General features: G+C 38.7%; 2 protein-coding genes across 5 annotated transcripts in view; one reads left to right on the top strand and one right to left on the bottom strand.

Annotated features, from left to right (window-relative positions):
* PPM1A (protein phosphatase, Mg2+/Mn2+ dependent 1A) overlaps nt 1-6,922 on the top strand; it is a 52,538-nt gene extending 45,616 nt beyond the window's left edge. For 3 of the 4 annotated variants that reach the window (XM_050797809.1, XM_050797808.1, XM_050797807.1), the window contains exon 6: nt 352-1,250. In XM_050797809.1, coding sequence (XP_050653766.1) covers nt 352-381 — 30 coding nt within the window. In that variant the 3' untranslated portion in view covers nt 382-1,250. Of the gene's footprint in view, nt 1-351 lie in introns of all 4 variants that reach the window. The other variant, XM_050797806.1, reaches the window with a different exon arrangement.
* DHRS7 (dehydrogenase/reductase 7) overlaps nt 1-25,879 on the bottom strand; it is a 977,513-nt gene that overhangs the window by 153,087 nt on the left and 798,547 nt on the right. The gene's annotated exons all lie outside the window — the stretch shown is intronic.

Raw genomic sequence — 25,879 nt, 5'->3', positions numbered from 1 at the left:
GATGCAATAAAGGTTTGTAAAAGTGGTATTCTAAAACTGTATTGGATTTCATTAAAGAAAAAATTCTTTTTAATATATTTATTGATTTAGTAATAATAAATTTGGTCAGCCTCACCATAAAACCATATTTCAAATATTTTCCAAAAACAAAACAAAGGATTAACAATTATTTGAACAGATTAAACATTGATATTTCATATATACACATATATACTTATATACTTTAAAAAACATTTATTTTCTAAAAGTCATCTTTACAGAACATTATCTTTCTCCATTATCTAGAAAGTATGGTGTATTTTGGCACTGCTAAATTTTAACATTGTTCTTGTTTTGCTTCCTTTTACAAAGGACTCTACATCAACAGATGATATGTGGTAAAACTGCTCATCTAGTCATGGAGTTTACCTTCACCTCCAAAGGAGAGTACAGCTCAACTTTGTTGAACCTTTTAACATCCATCCTCAACTTTAAGGAAGGGGATATGACATGGGTGAGAATGATTACATCAGAGAACTTCAGCAGTACAACAGCTAGCCCAGAACTGATTTTTTTTTTTTGTAAATTTGAGACTTATGTAAACGTGATTTCAAACCATAATTCATGTTGTAAATCAGACTCCAGCAATTTTTGTTGTATGATTTTGTTTTTTTGTAAAGTGTAATTGTCCTTGTACAAAATGCTCATATTTAATTATGAACTGCTTTAAATCACTATCAAAGTTACAAGAAATGTTTGGCTTATTGTGTGATGCAACAGATATATAGCCGTTTCAAGTCATGTTGTGTTTGGACTTGGGGTTGGAACAGGGAGAGCAGCAGCCATGTCAGCTAGACGTTCAAATGTGCAGATGATTATGGAAAATAATCTCAAAATCTTACAAAGCTGAACATCCAAGGAGTTATTGAAAACTATCTTAAATGTTCTTGGTAGGGGAGTTGGCATTGTTGATAAAGCCAGTCCCTTCATTTAACTGTCTTTCAGGATGTTCCTTCATTGTTTCCATGAGTATTGCAGGTAATAATACAGTGTATTCATAAGAATCTCAATCTTGGGGCTAAATGCCTTGTTTCTTTGCACCTCTTTTACAAGTCCTTACATTTAATTACTAATTGATAAGCAGCAGCTTCCTACATATAGTAGGAAACTGCCACATTTTTACTATCATGATTGGCTGGGCCTGCTGCTGTTCCTAGTAAGATATTCTGAATTCCATTTTATCAATAAAGCTTGATTTAACAAACAAGAAATTTAATCATGTATGTGTAATTCCTCTTTTACCCCGGCCTTTTAAAACACTGTGCCATTGTAATGAGACGTTTCTCATAGGGAAAGATGTTAGTCTCTTTTAATTGGACAACACTGTTACTCAAGGCATAGATGAAAGTGTTTCCTTCCATTAGAAAGACTAAAAGATTTAATTCTTGGTTGTACCTTAATCTATTTTTTATATAGTTTCTTTCAGGCTGCTTATTTTTCATTAAGATGTGTATCAGCTTGGATTTGCCTCAGTTTAATTAAAATAATTGTCCAAGTTTGACAATCTAACACTCTATGGTAGGGGTGTGTGTGTGTGTGTGTTTGCCCGTGATTTTTAATTGGCCCATGTCTTTAGAATCCAAGTGGTTAAGATGTATTTGTGATTTGAAATATAGCATGTTGATAATATTTAGCCGTTGGCCTTTACAAATAACTTTCAAAGCTTAAGGAATTGTAGATGTAAAAATAACCTAATTTAATTTAGGCTTAAATTCCTCTGATTAAGCATGTGAAAGTAAGTTTTAAAATCTGTCACATTGAAAAGATTACTGTTCCGTGCCCTTCTGTATTTTTGTGTCTTTAGGTTGAATATTGTATTTATCACCATGTAATCATTCAGTAGGCAGATTCCCACTAGAAAACTATTAAAATGTAAGACTAAAATACAACATTGAATACAAAATCAAAACTTTGTGTATAAAAACCAGTATAGTCCATTTTGTTATATTTGTTTTTTCCCTAACTTGGAAATACACATATTTGTATATATAGCCTTAAAATTAATGTAAAGTTAGGGGAGTAGTGGGGAAAGTAATGTGAAATGTCTCAGATTTAAGTAGTTAAATACCAGCAAAATTTTTTCATTATCCCTCTTATTTTGTGAGGTGATTAAATGTAACTTAATTGTATTTAATTTATATCTTATTCCAGCATGAATGAAGAAAAACGGAAGTACTATTTATATTTAGGAATTCGTATCAGTTGAAATTACAGAACCAATTCCATACTTACAATAAATACTTAATGTCTAAATCTGTGGTAGAGTGCGAAGTATGATAATGTTCTAAGTTATGGCTTTGCAAGTATCTAAATGTGCATTTAATGAATACCAGTGCTTGTATTATAGACTTAATTACCAGACATACTGGTACTGAAAGCTAAATCCCTATTATAACAAGCCAGTTCCTTAATATTTTAAGTAGACAGTTTTAGTTCCAGAAATTGCAAAACTTTGAACTGGACTGTATAATCTTTTGAGATGCACAACTTAAATCACAAGTAAGAGTATGTGATGGAAAGCTATATTTCAAACCATAACAGCATATTTACGGCCTTTTTTTTTTGAGTCTTTAAACAAGAGAAAATTAAAATATTCCTGTCAAAATTACTAGTATTGAAATTAGGCTTGGAAACAAGAGAGAACTGTATTTGAGTGATCTCAGAAGACTAAATCTTTTCCACATGAATCAGCACTGCCATACTAATAATTTTTTTACTATAAAAATACAGGAAGGAAGTATACATTGTAACAGCAGACTGTTCCTGATTCCTGGAGGTAATAGTGGGGGAAACCAACAGTACGTTTTAAAGGCACTTTTGCACCTCTACTGTGCACTTCATTCTTGTACCACTTAAATTCTTCACCCTCATCCCCTTTTTTTGTGCTAATTAGCATCTCAGGGCAATGCCTCAAAAATGTTTGATGTGTTCTGTTTTTTGGAGGGAAAAAGTTCTTGTGTGATGATAATATAGTACTCAAAATATACTTTTATCACTTAAATGTCTTATTTGCTGCTATGAATAGGAAATAACATTTTGTATAGCAGGCTTTGTTTTACCCTAATATTAAAAAATTTCACTGACCTTTCTTTCATTGTTTTAACAGGGTAGAATCTCCTAATTTCCACTTTCTTGGGAATATACTTTTATAGACAATAGAAGCAGTTGTCAATATGAGCGCTTACTTTAAAAAATCAAAGTGATACTTAATTCAGCTTTGGAAGTATCTCAAACACTTACTTTATAGTGCATTAACTTGCTTCTAGAGTACTTAATGCAACTGCTCTAGCCACTTAGTTTTTTATACTAATCTCAACATTAAAAATTTTGGATTAAGTAATAAATTAGTTATGTAATTCAAGTAATCTGAATTACAGCAGTACTTTTAGTGATCATTCATATGACCATATATTAACCCAGCTAATAACTCAGTTTTTTTTACAAAATGTTTCGAGTATTATCGGTAAAACACTGTTCAAGGCTAAGCACCTTGGGACTGTAAAGAAATGAGTAGATCCTTGGCTTCAAGTTTACATTTGGACAATTTATAATCTAGTGTATGTTAGTATTATAACTGGATCACTCATCAAAAAAAAAAAAGCTATTGCCCACCCGTTATCTACCAGGTACTTAGCTAATCAAGGCAGGCCTCTGCCCTAAAGAGCTTGTTTATAAACTTCCTTTACTCACCTGAAAACTCTTCTCCAGTTTATTTTCTTCTCTCCAAAGTTAAAAATCATTCAGAAGAAAATTTTGCTTAGCATAAGAATAAAATTGGATTGAAGAGGCTTAAGCCCATTCAGTATGCTTGATTGCATTTATCGAATGGCCTTTATTCTTCCTGCTGACAGCAGTAACTCAGAGGAATAGGTAATAGATTTCTGAAAATTCTCCAGCCATGGAAATGTAGGTGGGGTTTGAGTTTAAGGCATTTAAAAATGTAAATATCTCTAGCTAAATTTAGGTAGAACTCTGTGTTTTTGTAACACACTGCCAGTGTTAATGTCAAATTTTAGCCAAATTATTACTATGTTTTAATATTTTAAAATAATTTCACTGCCCATCTTTACTGGACAAACTCATTTGGAGTTCAACTTGTGATTTCTGAAAGAACTGATGAAATTGGGTACTGCTTTTTTTCTCCATTTTTTGTTTTATTTTAATTTTGAATTTCATGGTATATACTTTTAGTTCAAACTTGGCTGTTTGTACAGTATTAGGATTTCGTATTAGAAAATATGTGTAAATATCTTAGTATATAATTGTTTCTCATTTGAGGTTTTTCTTCTAAGGGACCTTAAAGAGTTTTATATACTTTTGCTCACAGATACTGCTAGTGAGATTACCATTTTTTCAGTATCTAGTCTTCTAGTTTTTCTTTTAGGCATTAGGAAGCCTTCTTAAGAGTTCAAAATTGTAGAAGCCTAATTTGGTGTTACTTCCTTCAATTATGTGCCATGTGTTTTGGTTTATATATGTTTTAAATTGTATATTACCTTGGAATATGCTTGAAATATTTAAGAATACATTTTCAAAATGTATAATACTGTATTGTTTTGTTGATCAAAATAATAAGTCTCAGTTAAATGTTAGTTATTACTGATAGTCAAAACGCTCAATAGAAATGATGAGAGGCATTGGTTCCAGTTCATTGTCAAATGAACATTTTGTAATTTTGTTCACAGGTTCTTTCCCTTTCAGTTGTTCTGTATATTAAGATAGTGGCTTCTGCTCTCACTGTTTTCCTATTTATATTACTAGCAGATAGGAGTGCTAATTAGAAAAACTTATAATGGTATTGAAATTGCAGTTGACAACTTATATTTTTATGAGATGGAGAAAAAGGATTGTTTAAGTTGATAATGTTGACTTTTTTTCTTCCTTATCCTGCACGAAATATTGCCCTCGTTTCCTCTACTTTCCTCTTGGTGTTTTCTCTTTTTTTCAAACAGAAACAGGACAATTCCATTTTCTTGAGCAAGAAAGCTTAGTGTGTTACTTCATCAAGGCCAGCTAATACTGTGTTAAACTGGGCTGAAAATGAGAAAACTTGGGAGATGGAGGAATGGGGAAATGGCAGTGGGATAGCTAGGGAAGGATTACTCTTAATTGTTTTAAAAGCCATAGGAAAGTCTTCCTTGTACCTGGCTGTAAATTTATAAGAACGATTGTGTCACATAAACCAACAAGAATCAACCTTTGCTGCTTCAGAAAATTTGATTTTTCCAGCAAGGAAATTAATAAGAGTTACTGATTCTTCGTCATAGAAACAACTGAGAAGAATTAATACAATATTTCTTCACTAGAAAACCCAACCCTTCGTTTCTTTTCATTGCTCCAAAACCCAGTTTTCAACTAATGGTTTTCTCATTAAACTAAATGTTTAGAAAAATTGTTTAGAGTTTTTCTTTTTCTTTTATATAGTCCTCCTGATCCAGTATAAGACTATTTAGTAACGTGCATTTGTATGGTACTATCTAAAGTAAGTTAAATTGATGTAAGAGATTGGGTAGCTGCGGAACAAAATTAGTTATATCCTAATTAGGTACAGTGAATGACACAAAATCATTTTAGCAATGCTTCTTTTGGGGTCACAGGCCTTGTGAGACTGATGAATCCTAGGGACTCCTTTACCCAGGAAAATGCATATATAACGTACATATCTCACTAAAGTTTACAATATTGTAGTGGTTCATGGACCCCATGGTTAAGAGCCCATTCTGAAGTACAGTAGGGCATCATCCCTTTTCCTGCAAAGCCCAAAAATATATTTCAAGGGCATGAAAATAACTTGAGTGTATTTTAAGGAATTGTTTCACTCTAGAGGTAGATGGAGGGCCTGGCTAGAATCTGACATTAAAATACACTTTTTAAAAAATACTATATTTGGGGGGAGAGTGATTAAAAGGTGAAAAAAACATAGTATTCAGAAGTTTTGGAGATTAATGTCTTTCTCTAAGATTTGCCACTTTAGAAATTCAATAGGAAAGAGAGAAAACAGAAATTGAATGTATCTGGAACATTTTTGGCCTTCATAGTGCAGATATACTATGTTAACAAGTAATACATTTACCTGTCAGATCTCCAGGTTGTAAGGTTTTGAGCTTTCTAGTATTAGAATTCATTAAATGTTTAATTCATTTCATATTCTAAGGAATTAGGTTATTTACGTACTAATTCAGGATGTTAAAATAACATCCAACACAGACAACCACCACCAATGCACAGAGTTAATGAGATTCCTAAAATATAGTTAAGTACAATGTAACAAACAGAATTTTGCATTTGTTGCCAAAATCAGATGTTTAATTACAGCTTATTGCCATTTGTGGTACTTCTGGAACATAGAAACCATTGTCTTACCTGGTTATCCCTTGACTAAATAGCATATCTGCAGGAAAGTACCTTGTTTGTAGTGATATGCCCCAATACTGATTGATTTCACTCTTGAAATGAGTTATATCACTTAATTTGTATAAACGTTATGAGTGTAGAGACATGTACATGTTAAAAGCATGTTGCATTATATAGAGATTCATTTTTTAAACTCTATAAATGTTAAGACTAATATAATTGCAGAAATATTTTTCTTAACTACAGTGTGTAACAAAATTCTTCATAGCAACTCACCCACTTTGCAGTTTATGTGATCCACACTTTTAAAGAAATTCCATAAATGTATATTTTGTATTATGTATTATTTCCTGGTCCAAAGAAAATATGTGAATTCAGTTCTAACTTTAAGAATGTACTGTTTATTTTCAAGTTCATTGAAAAATTGCATTCAGCCTGCTAATGGTTGCAGATTGTATGTTAGATGAAAAGTAGAAATAATTTCTAGTTTGCAAAACTGGTGCCACTAAATAAACAGGCAATTGCATAATGTGTGTGTATTTATGGTTGTTTAATATTGCAAGCAGCATTTTTATTCTAAGAAACCTGGAAAATTTGAAATTAGCTATTGGAAGACCTTAAAAGATTTTTTTTCAACTGAGAGATAAATCTGATAGAATTTGAACTAGATTTGTTCCTTCCTGATTTTAGGAAGTTTACTGAAAGCCAGAAAGTTTCAGTTGATGGTTAGTTGTCATGAAACATTCTAGAAATAAAGAAGCCAGAGTAATTTATTTTTGGTAAGAACATTCCCATTTGTCTGTCTTCTAATAGATGATTACTCCCTTGAAGAGTTGAAATTGGGAATTGGGAGTGGTCTGGGAAAGGACTTCCTCACCTAGTATCTGTGGTATAGTGCCTGCTTCAAAATGGCACTTTAATGTGTGTGTTTTTAGGATGCAGAAAGGAGGTGTTTCTTTCCTCTGCCAATTCTGATCATTGGCTATATTATATCCTGTGTTCGTGTCTGAAAGTGACTTACCGGTTTAATTGATTCTAGTCATGGCTTCTATAATTAGAGAATTTTTAGAGTTGAACTGTTAATTAAAGTGAAATTCTGTGAGCCACAAGAGCTCATTTTGTTTATTGTAAAATGTGTAATAGAACAGTAATGAAGCTTCATAACCAAAGGTAAAACGTCTTAGAACTGAGTAAGGTTAAGTAAGGCAAATAAGGTTTTATTTGATTTATATGTAAGTGGAACCTCTTCACTCGTCAAATTGTATCATTCAGTTCTGTTCATGGGTTTTTTTGGGTTTGGGTTCCCCCTTCACCCTGCTTTGGAGCTTTTCTTTTGAATGTCGAAGCTACTTTAAGTTGTTTTATTTCTTTTTTTCTTAATTTATTACTGAGAAACTTTTATTGGAGTGCCCTTCTCTTTTTCCTTTTTATCAATTAATAGTTCAAATTAAGTTTCCCATCACTTAATAGCTCAGATTAAACTTCCCATCAAGTCCAATTTTATTATAGTTGAAAAGTACTATTTTTTTAATGAATTACGCTGGGAAATTGGTTTGCATGCCCTCTATAGAACTTTGCTTACTTGCCACAAAACCAACAACTTACCAGATGTTGGTAAAAGATTTTGCTCTTCTGGCTGCCTGTTGTTTACATGAGCATTGTATGTATTTCTTCTGATACCCTATCTAAGGTGATTCAGAGTGCCTGAATAGTGAATTAGCTAAACATTCAACATGTTTCTGTGATAGTTTAGATATTGGCTTGTGTCTTCCATACCAAAGCACTTCTCTATAGCTACACGAAAGTTTTTCCAGAAATCAATATGAACTAGCAGTATTTACAATATTTTGATTTTTGATCTACAAAAATGGCAATTTTATCTAATTTAATTTGTTTCTGAAATTGTTATTCTTGAATGATCAGATTGCAAGTCAGTATTTGGTACTTCTCTCATTATTTTAAGTCTTTTAAGAACTGGATGAGACATTTAAAGAAAAGCTGTGTATAATTGGACAAATTTCCAAATGTGAGGCTTGAAAATACACAAATCAAATGTGTACAGATGCTCTAGCATTAGGTCAACATCAGTATGAGAAATGTTATTCCAGCAGTGACTGGGAAAGGAAAGTTGCTGAATTTAAGTGTTCAGGGAGGAATATAATAAAGACTAAAGATGGGGGAAATGATTTTAAGGATTTATTTTGAATTACGTAATTGAGGTGAGTAGAGAGTTCCTTCTAATATTTTATTGGGGTGTTGACTTGTGGATCCAATTTAGTCTGTGACTTGGAGAAATCAGTGAGTAACTCTCTGAAAATAATTGTTCTTTAAAGTGCAGTCTTTGTTAAAGGTGACTGAGGGCTCTAACTTTGTTCTCGGTGTCAACTCAAACTCTGACTTAGGCTATGGCCATGCTGCACCTTTTCTACATATATTTTTTGTATTTTATTTTACTATTTGTGTTTGTCTTGGTAACAGCTAAAAATTATCTAGTATTAAAATCAAAGCATTTGCTAGAAGAGTGTAACTGTTCTGGGTCAAAGGGATTAGATGTGTACCTTACATTAGCATACTGAAACCATTCAGGGATTGTTCTTCTAATTCTATGTGACAGTCTTGAATGTATATTTGATTCTATTAATATTTAACGAAAATATTTTTGTGAAGATTCACTGTAAATCATAAGAGCAGAGCTATTCTCAATTATTTTAGCCATTGAACTTTTAACTGCCTACTACTAACAATGCTGAAAGGGTTTTTTAACTAAAAGTTTCCAGAACAGTCCTAACAAAAAAATTTTCTAGTAATTGGATACAGTGGAGGCACATAAGTGGCTTTTTAAACTTATTAGGCATAGCAAATAAGTCTTCATGCACTTGGTATAAGTTTGACTTTTATAACTGTTCACCTTTCCTGATGTATTTTAACAGACATATCCTGCTGCAATGATCCTAAATAAAATGAAAGCAGTCTTAGCATTTGGTAAGGCCAGTGAAACTGTTTTTGTTCCTAGATCACAGAAAATAAACTCCCTGGGTATCCTTCCTTAGAATTTACTTTCACGTCTGAAATCAGGATGCTTGCTTTTTGTTGTTGCCTTCTTTCTTTTTGTTTTAAATGTATAGGTCCCCAGGCCACATTCTGTTTTAGGGCTTCTGTAAGTACTCTTAGGAAAGTAAGTCATGAAATTCTGCCTCCTCGAATTTCATAAAGGATTTGTTTGCCATGTGCTCTGTCCTGATTTTTGCAACATATCAAATAAGCCAGACTGTTGAATGACAGTCTGGTTTTAAGTGTATTACATATGCATGTATAAATATCCTTGTTCAAGGTCAACTCTACAGTGACTGTCAGTAGTGTTACTGGTTCAACTTGACCTTCAGAGGTTTCCCTGCTTCACGACCAGATGGATTTGGCATCTGACAGGACCGCAGTGTCAGTAAAAGCTTCATCCCAAGAGGAGCAGGGTTCCAAGAAGGAAACTTCCTGGAGGACAAGTCTCCATAATTTGAGATAAGGAAGAATACAGTAGCAATTTTTGAAGATCATGTGGTCGGTTCTCTGAATCTCTTGGAACCATCTTTGATATTTTAGTTTCTTGGACTGAATGTTACTTTTGTTCAAAAATCCTTTGGGTATAAAAATTTGAATATGTGAAAATGTACTTTTTAATCTTAGAATATGTGATTTTCTTCGACTTTAACTCAAAGTCATTTAATGAAGTTGGCATTTTTCTGCTTGGCAAGGGAGGAAGAGGAAAAGGGAAGGTGGAAGAGGGGAAGAAAAGGAGATAAATACTAAGGGCAAGAAAGAAGTGTTGTTAAAAGTGAAAAAGAAGGTATGTTTTCTAAAAGTTAGGAAAATCATATTTTTATGAAATTAGCCACCTTATAAATCATCCTTATGTTTTATAGCAGTCTCTAATGCTTGGAAAATTAGTCATGTCTCTTCCCCACCCCCCATTCCCCCATTATGTTTTTAACTCTCCCCTCCAGAGGGGGTGAGTTAGGGGGAGGAGGAAATAATGCAGCTTTGATTGTCAACTGTCATAGGTTTGATTAGCAAAGCGATTAAAACTAGGTTTAAAATAAAGGATTGCAGATTTCCCTTCTGTTATCGGTTCCCTGACTTCTCTGAAGTAGTGGTTCTCAACCTGCCAGCAAGGTAGAGTGACCTGGGAAGCTTTAAACATCCTTTGGCAGTGAAGGTTAAGTTGGAAGGTTCAGCTGAAAATTACCCCTCCCCTCATCCTCAGTGAATCCCTGCATCCTCCCTGTGCCTGCTCAGATCATGTCATTCCTCTGTTCAAATCCCTGCCACTCAGAGAAAGCCAGCGTCCTTATAGTGGCCTGCAAAGCCCCGTATCTTATCTGGTCCCTGTGACCTATTGAACTCACCTTCCTCAGTCTGCTTTTGATGTACTGGTCTTATGGCTGACCTCAGAACAGGCCTGTCCCACTCAAGCCCTAGGGTCTCACAGGCACTTGGCTCTAGCTGTTCCCCCTACCTGAATTGTTTCATTGGCCAAAGCAAGTCACATTGGCAGTTCAGGAGGGCCTGAAAGAACAAATCAAAATATTTGTGAACAAGCCTAGTCTCTACTGTGGTGTTCAATGTGTATTTGATGACTGAAGAAGATTGTGCATCTGTGTGTGTCTATAGAAGATGAGATTGGCATTCTATTTTTGCCAGGAGACATAGTCTTATTTGAACTGGGCTATTTGAGATGAGTGCTGGTAGCAGAGAGGCTGGGACCACATGAAATGGTCTCATTATAAGGACTCATAATTAGGAGGAGGTTCATGTTCCTGCATTTGTGGGGGAGTGGGAACACCCGGCTTTAAAGGTAAGGTTAAATTTGCATAGGCAGAGCTAAGTAGAAAGAATTTTCCAGCATAGGAAACAGGTATGCATTACGTAGAGAAGGCAGCAGAGGCCAGTGATGATAGTGTTCTTGCCAGGAACTTTCTGCACTTAGATTCCCTAAGGGGGTCAAGAGAGAGGTTTAGATAAAGTGTATCCCTAAGAAAAAGCCTGCTTTTTATGTCCTTTGCTTTTTGAAAAGAGCTGTCACTGTTTGTAGGCATCCCAGTTATGAAAAACGCTGCTTATCTCAAATCAGCTTTACTCTCCAGTGGCATTTTAATAATACATGGAGAAGTTGTTCTCTCACCCAGTACAGTGATGCCCCCAACCTAGCAGCCTTTAAATGATTTTGGCTGATTGTCCAGTCAGGAAAATTCACCTGAGTGGAGTGTTCTGGGCTGTAGAGAGACTTGGCAGTGGTCCTGACAGACCTGTAAGTCCACAGTAGGAAACATTCTTCATTACCATAGCTGAGTACCATGTAGCTGGCCTGGCTAGCATCTGGCCAGCATGTGCCAGAAGTGGTTTAATTTTAACGGTGCACTTTGAGAGCGTGCGTGGGAGCAGAGAGACTGGGGCCACATAAGGCTGTTTGAGGCTTCCTGTTTGCTCTTGCTTCAGTGCTGCTGCTGCACGCTACCACCATTCTCCCATCCTCCAAAACAACATTAATGTTCAGAAGGTGGAATTAGAGCAAAAAACATTCAAGAACTTGGTAGTTTGTCATATTCCCTGTTTTTCAAGTTTTTCACAATGGACATTTTATGATTTTTAAAACATTGTAAAGCAATTCCTCCGATTTATCAGTAATTTATTTCTGATGAAACTATTGTAAGATGTCTGTGTGCCTATTTTTGAGCCACTTCTGAAGCTGTTACACAAAGTCCATTCATTCAGAATATGGTAATTTGGACAAAAACATTGCCAAACCCTTAGTTTTATCAGAAAGCTTCCCTCCACCCCATGTGCTCTCCTTTCTTCCATTCTAAAACAGTAACCTACACCAGTTGTGGCTAGGACGTGAGGTAAAACAGTGATGTCTTCTTGCTGACTGTAAGTCTGGAGTAGAAATTCTCTGAATATAAGCGGTAAGCACCAAAAACCAAACCCATTCCGGTGGGCTCTGCTCCCTACTAGATGCTTCATCTTGCTACCGCTCCAGCTCCGACCCAAAGCTGCTGGGGAGAATTACTAACCAATCTTAAATAAACCCCTGCTGTCACTAACCCTGAAACATGCTACAGCCTAAGCTGCTCCTGTCAAGGCCTCATTGCCACCCACACCTGCAGTTCGGAATTTCTGCCTTTAGACTTGGCAGGCAGTTCATCTGGGGAACTTGGCTGTATCTACTGCATTCTGCTGTGCATCAGCCGAGGCACAAGCCTTGGGTTCATCTCTAGATAATGACCCCTTATCTCTGAAGTGCTTCTGGTACCACCACAGTAGATTGTGGATTTTATGTTTGCCACAGAGCCTATATTTTAAGTTTGACTACCTTAAACTTCCAAATTTGGTGACAGTATTTCCAATCATTTTCTTGTGATGCATGGGAAAGACAAAAAGTAAGTGGGCCAGGCGTAGTGGCTCACGCCTCTAATCCCAGCACTTTGGGAGGCTGCCGCAGGCAGATGGCTTGAGCCCAGGCATTTGAGACCAGCCTGGGAAACATGGCAAAATTCTGTCTCTACAAAAAATACAAAAATGAGCCAGGCTGGTGGCACACACCTGTAGTCCCAGTTACTTGGGAAGCTGAGGTGGGTAGATTACTTGCACCCAGGATGTTGAGGCTGCAGTGAACTATGTTCACGCCACTGCACTCCAGTTTGGGTGATAAAGTGAGCCTCTGTCTCAAAACAAAAAAATCAGTGATACGGATTATTGTATAAAATGAAGATTAAATTTGCTAGATTGATCTCCCATCATAATTGAAAATAACCTGTACAAAATGTTTATATATAAAAGCTGGCAGTAGGGGGACCTTTTTTCCAAACATCTTTGATCAGCATTAGCCACCTGAATTAGCTTCTCAAGGAAGATCGCATCAGCTTTATCTTTTTTTTACATAGTTTTTTATTGTAGTAAAGAATGCATAACAAAATTTACCATTTTAACCATGTTTAAATGTACAGTTAAGTGCCATTAAGTACATTCACAATGTGTGTAACCATCACCACTATCTATAAAGAGAGCTTTTTCATCCCAAACAGAAACTGTACCCGTGAAGCAACTCCATATTCTCCCCTACCCTCAGAACTTGGTAACCTCTATTCTACTTTCTGTCCCAAGGAATTTCCCTAGTCTACATATCCCCTGCAAATGGAATAATACAGCAAGTCTTCTTAACGTCATCGACGGGTTCTTGGAAACTGTGACTTTCAGCAAAACAACATATAAAGAAACCTGTTATACTATAGGCTAATTGATATAAATAACAGTTAAGATCCTATGGCATATTTCTGGTCACAAAAACATCATCAAACTTGTAAATAAAGGCCCCGAACAGTAATACTATTACAAATTGAAATAACTGTGAGCTATTGTATTAGTCTGTTCTCACGCTGCTCATAAAGATACCTGAGACTGGGTAATTTTTAAAGGAAATAGGTTTAATTGACTCGCAGTTCCACACGGCTGGGGAGGCCTCACAATCATGGCAGAAGGCAAATGAGTAGCAAAGTCATGTCCTCCATGGTGGCAGGCAAGAGAACATGTGCAGGGGAACTCCCCTTTATAAAACCATCAGCTCTCATGAGACTTATTCACTATCATGAGAACAACATGGAAAAGACCTGCCCCTGTGATTCAATTACTTCCCACCTGGTCCTTCCCATAACAAGTGAGAATTATGGAAGCTACAATTCAAGATGAGATTTGGGTGGGGACACAGCCAAACTATATCAGCTATACATACATTTAAGATTAATAAAAACAAGTAGGGTAATGATATCCTCAGTGACTCCAGTTCAGGGCTGTAGTGGCCACAGCCTCTCCCAGCAGCTCAGGGCTCAAAGTGGGAACTGACCCTGGACAGGATGCCATCCCATCTCAGGGCACACACACCTGCACTAACCCAGACTGAGACCATGTAGACACACCCATTCACCTAATGTGTGCTGCTTTGGGAGGTAGGAGTAAACTGGAGGGCCTGGAGACAATCCATGCAGGCAGTGGCACCAGCCAAGGAATCCATTTTTTTCTTACCAATGTTATAACAAAATGACATTGAAAAAGACAGTGTTATTTAAGGACCTGCTGTATACTATTTGGTCTTTTGTGTCTGGCTTATTTCACTTAGCATAACGTTTTCAAAGTTTATCCATGTTGTAGCATGTATAAGAATTTCATTAATTTTTATGGCAGAATAATATTCCATCCTATGTGCATCTGTTCCATCCTTTGTACATCTGTTTATTTGTACATTGATGAACTCTTGAGTTTCTTCTACCTTTTGACTATTGTGAATAATGGTGCCATGAACATTGGTGTATAAGTTTGAGCATGTTTTCAGTTTTTTGAGGTATCTATCTAGGAGTGGAATTGCCAAGTCATATGATAATTCTACGTCCAACTTACTGAGAAACTGCCTAACTCTTTTCCACAGTGGCTGCACTGGTTTACATTTCCACCAGCAATACATGAGGATTTCAGTTTCTCCACATTCTTGTCAACACTTATTTTTTGCTTGTTTAGTAATAGCCATTCTAATGGGTGTGCAGTGGTATTTCATTGTGGTTTTGATTTGCATTTCCCAGATGACTAATGATATCGAGCATCTTTTCATTATTGGCCATTTGTATATCTTCTTTGGGGGAAATGTCTATTTAAGTTCTTTGCCCATTTTTGAATTGAATTGGGGTTTTGTTTGTGTATTGTTATGAGTTCTTCATATATATCCTGAATATTAATCCCTTATCAGTTACGTGATGTGCAAATATTTTCTTTCATTCTGTGGATTGCATTTGTACTCTTTTTCTTTTTTTTTTTCTTCAAAGTCTTGCTCTGTTGTCCAAGCTGGAGTACACTGGTGTAATCACAGCTCACTGTAGCCTCGACCTCCCGGCCTCAAGCCATCCTTCTGCCTCAGCCTCTCAAAGAACAGGGACTACTGGCACATGCTACCGTGCCTGGCTAATTTTACTTTTTGTAGAGATGGGGTTTCACCATGTTGCCCAGGCTGGTCTCAAACTCCTGAGCTCAAGCGGTCTGCCTGCCTCAGCCTCCCAAAGTGCTAGGATTATAGGAATGAACCACCATGTCTGGCCTCCATTGTACCCTTGATAGTATCAGTTTATGCACAAAGTTTTTAATTTTGGTAAAGTCCAATTTATCTGTTTTTTTTCTTGCCTGTGCTTTTAGTGTCATAGTTAGGAAATCATTGCCTAATCCAAGGCCATGAAGATTTTCACCTATACTTTATTCTAAGAGTGATACAATTTTAGCTCTTAAATTTAGGGCTTTGATCCTTATTTTCGGATTCATTTGTTAGTTGTTTTTTGTATGTGGTGAAATGTAAGGTATCAACTTTAGACTTTCACATGTGGATGCTCAGTTTTCCCAGAACCATTTGTCGAAAAGATCACCAGCTTTACTTATGATGATAGATTGAGTTGTTGGTTTTCTCTTTCTGCCTCAAAACACTGGGCAAAGGTTGGAGACAGCTTACCAACTGCTTCTTTCCCCTCCCTGTTACCTGGCTGGTGAGGATCAACCCTGATTCCTACAGTAATAACGGTTCTTGCACTCCCCATTTAAAATAACTAGCCAAGAGGAAGAAGTTCTGTGGTTCTTGTTTACTAGCAATTGGCCTCTTGCATGCCTGTCTTTCCCATAAGGCTGGTAGATAGTGAGAAATGTTGAGACAAAGTATACAAGACACCTAGCACAGTGCCTACCACACAGTGGATGGATCAGTAAGGGCACTGTTTTCAGGAATAGATATAGACTCTTAACTACCTTAAGCAAAAAGTGAAATTTATAGCAAGTCCATTAGGAGCTCACAGATGTATAAAAAGTCTTGAAAACCAGGTTGAAAATGGGAAGGAGCCAAGGTAATTAGAGGAAGAAGCTATCTTCTTAGCTTCTGTGGTGTGGCAGACACCAAAATTTAGTGAAGCACCAAACACCAAGACAATGCTTAATGCTGTATAAAAGACTTCCCAAAGAAAATAGAGGGCAATTAGGAAGAGGGGATGAATGCTGGGTAATGATTGCTGGCAAGTTGTCTGCTGTAATTCAACTCGTTGGTTTCCCAGTATCCATATCCACATCCTTTTCACTCATGAACTTTCCCAAATGCCCCTGCCTCACATAACATAGTTTTCAAAAATGCATTAGCCCATCCTCAGGGGAAGACAACACAAAATGTTGTCAGTTACTGTTCCCAGTCCATTATATCTCCGTGATGTCTACTCTATTCCTGTCACAGTCCCATCTTGTCATTCAGCAACTTACATACTAAATGGTGAATTTAATCGACAACCTGCTGTAGCTTGTGGACAAGTGGGGGTTGGGGAGGGGGATAAGATAAATTATCTGAAAATTTAGATGTGTGCACCCCCCTATTTGTATCAGCAATATGATTTCCCCTTAATGGTCTAGGTCAATCATCCTAGCTGTGGTATTTTGTTCAAAATAGTCCTTGGCTGTCCCCAAAGGACACTTCTATGGGACAGTTCCTTGGGAAGATTATATATCTCCATCCCACTGCTATCAGGCTGGCCATGTGGTTTGCTCTAGCCAGTTGAATGTGAGTGACTTTTATGAGGAAACTTTAATCATATGGTTCTGCCATGAGCTTGGTACTGCTCCATACAGGGTCTATATTCCATTGTCCTGGGTCCCACAATGAAGAGTACATGGGCAGAGCTGCAGCTGTTGATTCATGATTGACAAATAGTGTGAATGAAAAATAAACCTTTGTTAACCACTGAAAGCTGGGAGGCACTTGTCAAAGCACAAGTAAGTCTTTACTGACTAATACATCAGCCAAGAATCACACATACCCCCACCCCAGCCTTCTATTTTGCACACTGGAAGAAGATGCTCCAAACAGGTGGCAGTGTCAACTTCCAGCCTAGTGGGACTATGATATGTTTACCTTGGTGTAAGCATTCCTCCTTTGATTACTAAAGCTTCTAAACCAGCAGTCATGAGAATGGAAAGCAAAATTTTTGCAAGTGACCTACCACTTTGATTCTAGACCAATACTGTCCAATAGAAATTTCTGTAATACTATCCAATATGGTAACCATTAGCCACATGTGGCTACTGAGCACTGAAAAGTGTGGCTAATGTGAGGAGCTGAATTTTTAACTTTATTTTAGTTTTCAAATAGGTAGATGTGGCTAGTGGCTACCATATTGGACAGCACAGTTCTAGACTCTCATATCCTGCTTTGGAAAAAAGAGCAGCATGTTCAGTCACTGGTTCAGAACAAAAATAGAATCCTGTAAGATAGTATCCTATATTCTTAAGGTACTCCTGATGCAGGGCAGGTAAACCATAAAACTGGGGCTTCACCAAGGAGATAATTCAAGGGCGAGCTGGTGTTAGATAGCAATGCAGTGTACAGCAGCAGAGGCACTGGTCCTTATGGAACAGGGCTATCCCATAGGCAGTGTGCCCAGAGTAGCAGTTCAAAGGCAGTTCTATCTATACCCACTTTTAATTATATGCAAATTAAGGGGCGGTTATGCAGACATTTCTAGAAAAAGTGTGGTAACTTCTGGGTCATCAGATTGTTGCCATGACAAGGGGTGGTAATGTTGATGTTGCCATGGCAGTGGTAACTGATATGACATGCTGGTGGGTGTGTCTTATGGGAAGCTGCTTTTGCCCTGTCCCTGTTTTAGCTTGTTCTCAATTTGGCCTTGTGTCCAAGTCCCACCTCCTGAGTCAATTACTACCTCCTACCTCACTACCTCACAGCTGCTCCTGGGACTGGTCTTCAATAAGCCAATCAATTTTTCTGTAAGGCTAGATGCTTCTGGGTGATGGATGTGTGATAAAGCCAGTGAATCCAAGAGCATTAGCTCATCTTTATGCTGTAACACGAGAGCAGATGCTTGTCAAAGAGGGCTTGGTTTTGCTGCAAAACCCTGACCATCTCAGATACTCCAAATCCATTAGTTCTGCCGAGTTTTGAGACCAGGTAGCAAAGTTAGCTTTCTCTTAACCTAGGCCCCACTCAGAGCTAGGTGTTTTGGGGAGGGGGTTCTTGGTAAATGACTTGTATAAAAGTCAGGTAGATAAGGCTATGTCTCTGATCTTAATTCTTCAGCTCTATTGAATCTTGGGGCCCTGCAAGGCCTTCTGTTGTTGCTCTACCAAACTTCATTCACCCCCTCTTGCCTCTGTTTCTAAGCGTCACTGGCATTAACAGAACACACAAATCATTAACTCAGTATAGCGCATGTAGTTTTCCTCAAGGAAACTGAAAACAGCTTGGTCAAGAGATAGGGCTCTGGAGATTCCTAAAGGGCACATGAGCTTTAGTGTTGCCATCTTAACACCAAACTCTCTTATTTTTACAATTTAAAAAAATTCAACTTTTTACTTGGGTAATGTTTTCCTATACCTCCCTCCAAAAAAGGTGAAAGAATAGTACAGTGAATTTCTAATACCATTTACCTAAATTTACCAATTGTTTTTATTTTGCCTCATTTAAAAAATTTTTCTCCCATACTGTCTCTCTCTCACACACACACACACACACATACACACACGTACAATTTTCTGAACCACTGGAGAAGTTGGAAACATTATGCTTCTTTATCCCAAAATACTTCATTTATATTTCCTGAGAACAAGGGTGTTTTCTTACATAAAAATCAAAGTATAATTATCACAATCAGTAAATATTACATTGATAAAATACTGTTACCTTATCCATAATCCATTCAAATTTTATTGGTTACCTCAAAATGTTTATTTTAGCTATTTTTTTCCACTCCACGGTTCAAACTGGGATTATGCAAATGTATTCTGTTGTAATATCTCTATAGTTTCTTTACTCTGGAACAGTTCCTCAGCCTGCCTTTGTCTTTATTAAATTTAACATTTTTGAGGTATAGAAGCCAGTTAGTCTGAGCATATCCCACAGTTGGGGTTTGTCTAGTGCTTTCTCTGATTAGTTTCAGATTATTCAGCGTTGTTAGGAACCCAGTGGAACTGACGTCACATCCTTAATACATTACATCGGGAGGCACATGTTATCTATTTGTCCCATTACTGGTGATGTTATCTTCGCTCCCTCAGTTAAGGTGATGCCTACCGGTTCTCTCCACTGTGAAGTCAATGTTTTTCTCTTTACAATTAATATGTAATTAATGGGGAGATTATTCAAGACTGTGTAAATAGCCTTCTTCATTAAACTCTCACCCACCAGTTTTTAGCATCAGTTTATTTTCTGACTCCATTCTTTCCATATTCTACCATAAAGAAAGGCTTTCCCTTTTCTCTCCAAAGTTTAGATTTTGGGATTTTTTGTTTTGTTTTGTTTTTTGAGACAAGGTCGTGCTGTGTCAACCAGGCTGGAGTGCAGTGGCGTGGTCTCAGCCCACTGCAGCCTCGACCTCCTGGGCTCAAATGATCCTCCCACCTCAGTCTCCCAAGTAGCTAGCACTACAGGCATGTGCCACCACCGCTGGCTAATTTTTGTTATTTTTTGTAGAGATGGGTCTATGTTGCCCAGTCTGATGTCGAACTCCTGAGCCCAAGTGATCCCCCTGCCTCAGCCTCAGCCTCAGCCTCCCAAAGTGCTGGAATTACAGGTGTGAACCACCACGCCCTGCCCACTTTTAGCTTTTTGAAAATTAACATATGTGCCTAACATATTTTCACTCATCCGAGGCTTCCTCTATCCTGAGCCTCAACCTGATGTTGGTCCCCATTCCAGATAATTTTGTTTATTACTAATAATGTTTATCACTGCCTTCCCATTCTGACTCCTACTCCATCTCTGAGCTTCACCCATCCGAATTTCCTGTCTCCGTCTACCCCACTCTGTCTTTGGCTTTGAGTCTGGACAATGAGCCCCGGAGAATAGCGTGGATGTTGGTAATGTACTACTGAAAGCATTTTATCTCTGAGAGAACATTACATTAATCTTCCTCTCCTGGTAGGTATTTTATCCTCTCTTTTACATCTTGTAGATTTTTACTATTTCTCATCAATTCTGAGAGGTTTAGACAAATTTCCATTCCTAATCTTCATCTCATTGGCTTTTCCAAAGATCAAAACTGGGATTTTTCTTCCTAAAACATGACTCCTGATTTTACTCTTTGTTTACACCTTATTCTAAAAGTACTTTTCAAATATATACAATCTAGTAATTTTGTTAAGAAACAGGACAAGAATTACGGGAAACAAGGATAGCAAAAGTAAGATTAAGCCTGAAATAAGGGTGGGATGGAAAATGCATGTCACGTGAGCTTCGTTTGGCTTCAGTCTTTCTAGCAGCCAATGCAAAAGAGAGTTTTATCATTAACTGGTCTTCTTTATTCATCAAGTAGAGAGTGATACTGTTTAAATTCCCCTGTTAAACCGAAGTCACTTGCAGCATGTTTCCATCAGCACCCGGTGTTGGGTGGTCCTATCCCAGGTTTAAGTAGTTTCCTCTGATACTGATTGGAACTCAGCTGAGGACTTGCAGGAACCTCTGCAGATTTCCACAGCTCTTTCCCTCTTCAGCTTTCTCAAGGACTCTGTTTTGAGAACTTGAGTGGCCCTGCCTTCCCTGGACCCACAAGTCTCTCTCTTCAACAAACCACTAGGCTTTATCTGTTTCCCTCCCGCTGTGCCGTGGTGGCCTGGAACGTCTCATGGCAGGAAAGCAAAGCACTCATCAGGCTTACGCTTCCTTTCTCAAAGGCATCCCTGTGCCTCGCTGCCTGATTGTGCAATGTCTTGAAAACCTGTGTTTCATAGATTTTGTGTGTTTCCTTAGTTGCTTCATGTGAAAGTGTTAATCTGGTCCCTGACACTCCATCCTGAGTGGCATCAGAAGTCCCTTGTTTCTGGACAACACCACACCTTTGAGTCCTAGCCCACCTGGAACCACCAGGGATTTCTGAAGGCTGCCCTCCAGAAGGCACCAATCTGTGATCAGAAACTTTTAGGAACCATTGTGTCTTCCAGGCAACATTTATATAAACATGTAATTTTAGAAGCTCAATGACATTTTATTTCTTCTAACTGCACCCAGGATGGATGTCCTCAAATCTGCAATGATTTGGAAAAGGAAAATTTTGTACAGGCTAGTCATGTTATAAGCTGAACCCAATACTTATTTTTTAGAATATAGTCATTATTGTTCATTGTCATGTCACATTTGTTGACAATGCCTATCAGGTAAACACATTTCCATCTGGTATAGCTATATATGAATATATGTGGATTCACTGAGTGTACTCAACCTCCCATTAACTGGGGATAAGTGAAAATAGAAAAAGATAATGTATTTTGGAAAAAAAATTAGTAGGAGTAAAAAAAAAAAAAAACCTACATATTGGAATGTATCTATTTTTTGGCACTGCATAGTAGTAGACAGACCACATGCTCCTCCCTGAGCAACTAGAGATACAACTTCTCCAAAAAGACCTTGATTTCTCAACCAGCAGCCCATCTGGAAAACAAAACAGGGGCTTATAGTCTAGACATTGTGGGCCAGGCACAGTGGCTATTGCCTGTAATCCCAGCACTCTTGGAGACAAAGGTGGGAGGATCACTTCAGGCCACGAGTTGGAGGCCAGCCTGGGCAACATAGTGATCTCCATCTCAACAAAAATGATAATTAGAAAAATTAGCCAGGCATAGTGGTGCACACCCATAGCCACAGCTATTTGGGAGGCTAAGACAGGAGGATCACTTGAGCCCAGGAAGTCAAGGTTATAGTGAGCTATGATGGTGCCACTCCACTCCAGCCTGGGTGACAAAGCATGACCCTGTCTCAAAAAAAAAAGAAGAAAAATAAAAAGATAGTGGTCAGAGATCCCATTCCACACTCAGCAATGGGGACCATGGAGGACGGAGGTAGATAAGGAAGAAGGGTTGGGGAGAAGGAGGATTTGGGCCATGAGAGTGTTTGATCTTATCCTGAATTTCAAAACAATGGGCTCAACTAAGAACTAGCAGTTTGGCTGTTTTACATTTTGGTTTGTTCTCAAACTATTTTACAGTATTTATACATTTGGATGACGGTTAGAAGAGTAAATGTGTTTCTGAATATTGTATATAATTTTAGCTAGACAAATACAGCCTTGGGGTTATATCATTCAAGGATATAACAGCTCCAGACTCTTACACATGGGTATCTATTGCTGCTCACTTCCAAGATTCCACCATGTTTGTGACTTAATGCTATTTTGCTGCCACCAACTGATGGATTCCCTCCATGGATCTTTAACCAAATTCCCCAAGAGATGAGATCTGATCAGCTGGCTAGTCAACATCCATTAGCAAGTGCACTTGTTGGGCCAGCCAGTGAGACAGCTACCTTACACTCATGTGCCAACCTGTGACAGCAAGGTCATGTGGGATAAAAGCAAGATCATCCATCGAGGCCACCAAAAGAGACTGTGAGTGTGGCAGGCGCTCAGTATCCCACATCCAGTACAAAAGTGGAAGATTTTACTTAACATTTTCAACAAGTCCCTGAGCTAAACCTTTTAGGAGATAAAGATATGGGAAAGACTTGATTCCTGTCATGTCATTGAGGAATGGTGATAGATGCTGTACAGCTAGGAGACAAGCCAGGGAATGAACGGCAGGGTGGAAGAATGGCAGAGCCAGCCGATGTGGAATGTTACTTCCCCCCTGAGTTAAACATGCAGGTCAATTGCTTAACTCAGGGCCCGTCCACAGTGAGTGTGCAGTAAGTGATAGTTGTTACTATGGAGACAGAAGATAAAACCCCATCCCAGAGCCTCCCAGGCATATTCTTGAGTCCCACCCAGTTATGCTGAATCAAGAAGGGTTGGCAAATGGCACAGCCAATCTGTGGTGGTTCAACTGCTTTTGTAAAGTTAGGGAGAGCAGGGCAGGGGAAAGGTCCACAGGGGCTGCTGTCATTCCAAACAGTTCTTAATTATTCCCCTAAGGCTGCCCTGAGCAGTCTGGGGTGGCTCAACCTGGGACCCCTCCTCTCTTCCTGGGAGCAAGAACTCGGGGAAGCTTTGAGTGGTTTCACGTCTCAAGTGCCCCCAGTCCTTTGGTGTGTCAGCAAAACCAACCGGCACCATCCTTTAACAGGGCCTGATTCACATGGCAGTCTTGGGATTTGTGGATTCGGATGAACTCTTGCTGACTTCTTTGTGGCACCTTCAACTTCTTCAAAGCCATAAACCACAGAGCTTTTTCCTGAACAGCAAGTGGCTTTGTTTGCTTTGTCCCTAGCCCCTATAGAGCTGGCCTTGTGATTATTATGAGCAGCAGGAGGGCTCATGTTGGGGTCCCCGCCCACTGCTTTGCAGGCAGGGTGACCCTCTGTTCTTAGACATTGTGAATCCCCCCATACGTGTGAGTCAAGTTGAATGAATAGCAAGGAATATTTCATGCAGCACAGCAGACACTGCTCCTAAAGTTCATTTGGGTCTCAACATCCGATTGGCCAATTAATCTTTTCACTGCAAAAAAGATCACCATGACTTCTGAAAAATCACCTTGGAAATATATCCAGGCAGGTTCTCAGCCTCTGGGGAGCACAGAAGCCAGCACTGTGATCTCCAGGCCCACCAGCGATGCTGCTTACAGGCCTGATGGAGCCAGGAGCTAGATAGAGGTGGCTGTCCTCAGGAATTGCTTCCTACTGGCCAGGAGAGTTCATTTCAAGGGATGTGAAGATGAATTGTATCCCTGTGACTAAATTTGGCCTAATTTCTAACTTGCAAACCACGGCTGATTGTTTATTTTGTTAATCGAGGAGGGGTGCTGTTTTCATCCATTGCAGAGGCTGCTTAAGGAAGGGGCTTGTGGCTGAGCATCATACTCCTTCTCTGAGGGAAGGCGTCTCATCCTCTTTCATGACCCCTCTCCTTCCCAGGGGCCCCACATTACCACTCCACTTTATTCCTAAATCCTTGGCTTGAGCCCCTTCTCTGAGAGAGAAAGGAACATAGCCAGGGAACTAGCATTCCCACCAGCTCTTCAAAGCCAGTGGAGGCCACAGAAGAACTGGTGGGGAGGGGTGGCAGGGAAACTTGATTTCTAAAACAGGGTTGCTAAATCCTCCAGAATAGGCTTCTTAGAAAATGCATTGACCTGAAAGGGACAGGACACCCTCCCCTGCCAGGGAAACAGGATTTTTTGCTGCTCCGGCTGACTTCTGTGCCCACCTGAACACACAGAGCTTAGGGCTCCCTGTGTTGGAGTCACCATAGGTAATTTGTTCATCTCTCTGTCATCCAAGATGAAAGTTATTTACTAATGATTCCCTTTTTTTTCTCTTTTAATTCACTGGAGGGGCCCTTTCAACCTCTCAACTGAGGCCAGTAGGTTTCCTGAGCGTGGTAAGGATGAGAAAGGAGGAGGCAGTCTTTTTCAGCGCATGTTCCTAAGCCTAGACGTGCATGGAGGCCCGTAGACACAAGAGACATGTAAAACCAGCCTCAGATGCAGCATTCTCTTCAAGACTTAGAACATAACAGGCTTAGAGGATATGCCCAGAAGAACATGGCTACTCTCTCCCACAGTCACTTTGCACAGGGCTAAGCAAAGGAAATAAAACTAATACTACCACATGGTTGACACTCTGTGTTTACCCCATGCTAGATACTACACTAAGTGCTTCCCATGTAGCATCTCATTTAAATCTTCAAAATAACGCCATAATGTAGGCATCATCATTGTCATCAGCATTACTTAGATGAAAAACTGAGGCTCAGAGAAGGTGACCTGCCCAAGGATGTGCCATCACTAACTGGTTAAGGCAGTGTTTGAACCCAGAAAGTCTGCCTTAACCACTCTATGGTCCCCAGTTACAATCTGTTGAATGGATGAATTACAGCCTTTTGCTTCCTTACCCTAATCTCTATTTGGCATATAATATATAAGCCCCACTTACAGCTACTCAGTATCTACCCCATGGGCTGCTTCTGCAGGAAGCCCCTTCCCCGTTCTGGGCATGGCCTCTGTTCCCCCAGAGCCCTGCAGCGAATTCTACACTGTAATCTAGGGCTACAGAGAAGTGAGCTGCAGACATTTTTGTTCCTTGGGTAAATTCCATTTCCTTTTCTATTGTTTCAAGGTTCTTAGTGATGTAACATTACACCAAGCATATCCTGCTTTTAAAAAGAAACTTCGATGGAGGTTGGCAAATTACCATTCACAGCTTGGTGAATGATAAAGTCACAAGAGAAGAGTGGAAGCAATGCACCTGGTGTCCGTAATTACAGGCTTGAATGAAGGAGGAAAGAAGGGATGAAGGCAGGCCAAATACAGCTGGGTGTAGGAGACTGGCTCAGAGGGGATTTGAGAGGACTAGGAAGCGGAAGGATGTTATAGAGCAAGTACTTTTAATCTCCTTCCATCCCACCCCAGTCTTGCACTCCCACCTTCTGCTCCTTACCTTGGTTTTCTTTTTTTGATCTGTGTTTTTCCTGATCTCAAAGATCTCTTTGTCCAT

The sequence above is a fragment of the Macaca thibetana genome, chromosome 7 (assembly GCF_024542745.1).
Source record: "Macaca thibetana thibetana isolate TM-01 chromosome 7, ASM2454274v1, whole genome shotgun sequence".
NCBI lineage: Eukaryota > Metazoa > Chordata > Mammalia > Primates > Cercopithecidae > Macaca > Macaca thibetana.
The sequence above is the reverse complement of the archived record's forward strand: the minus strand, read 5'-3'. Positions and strand labels throughout refer to the sequence as shown.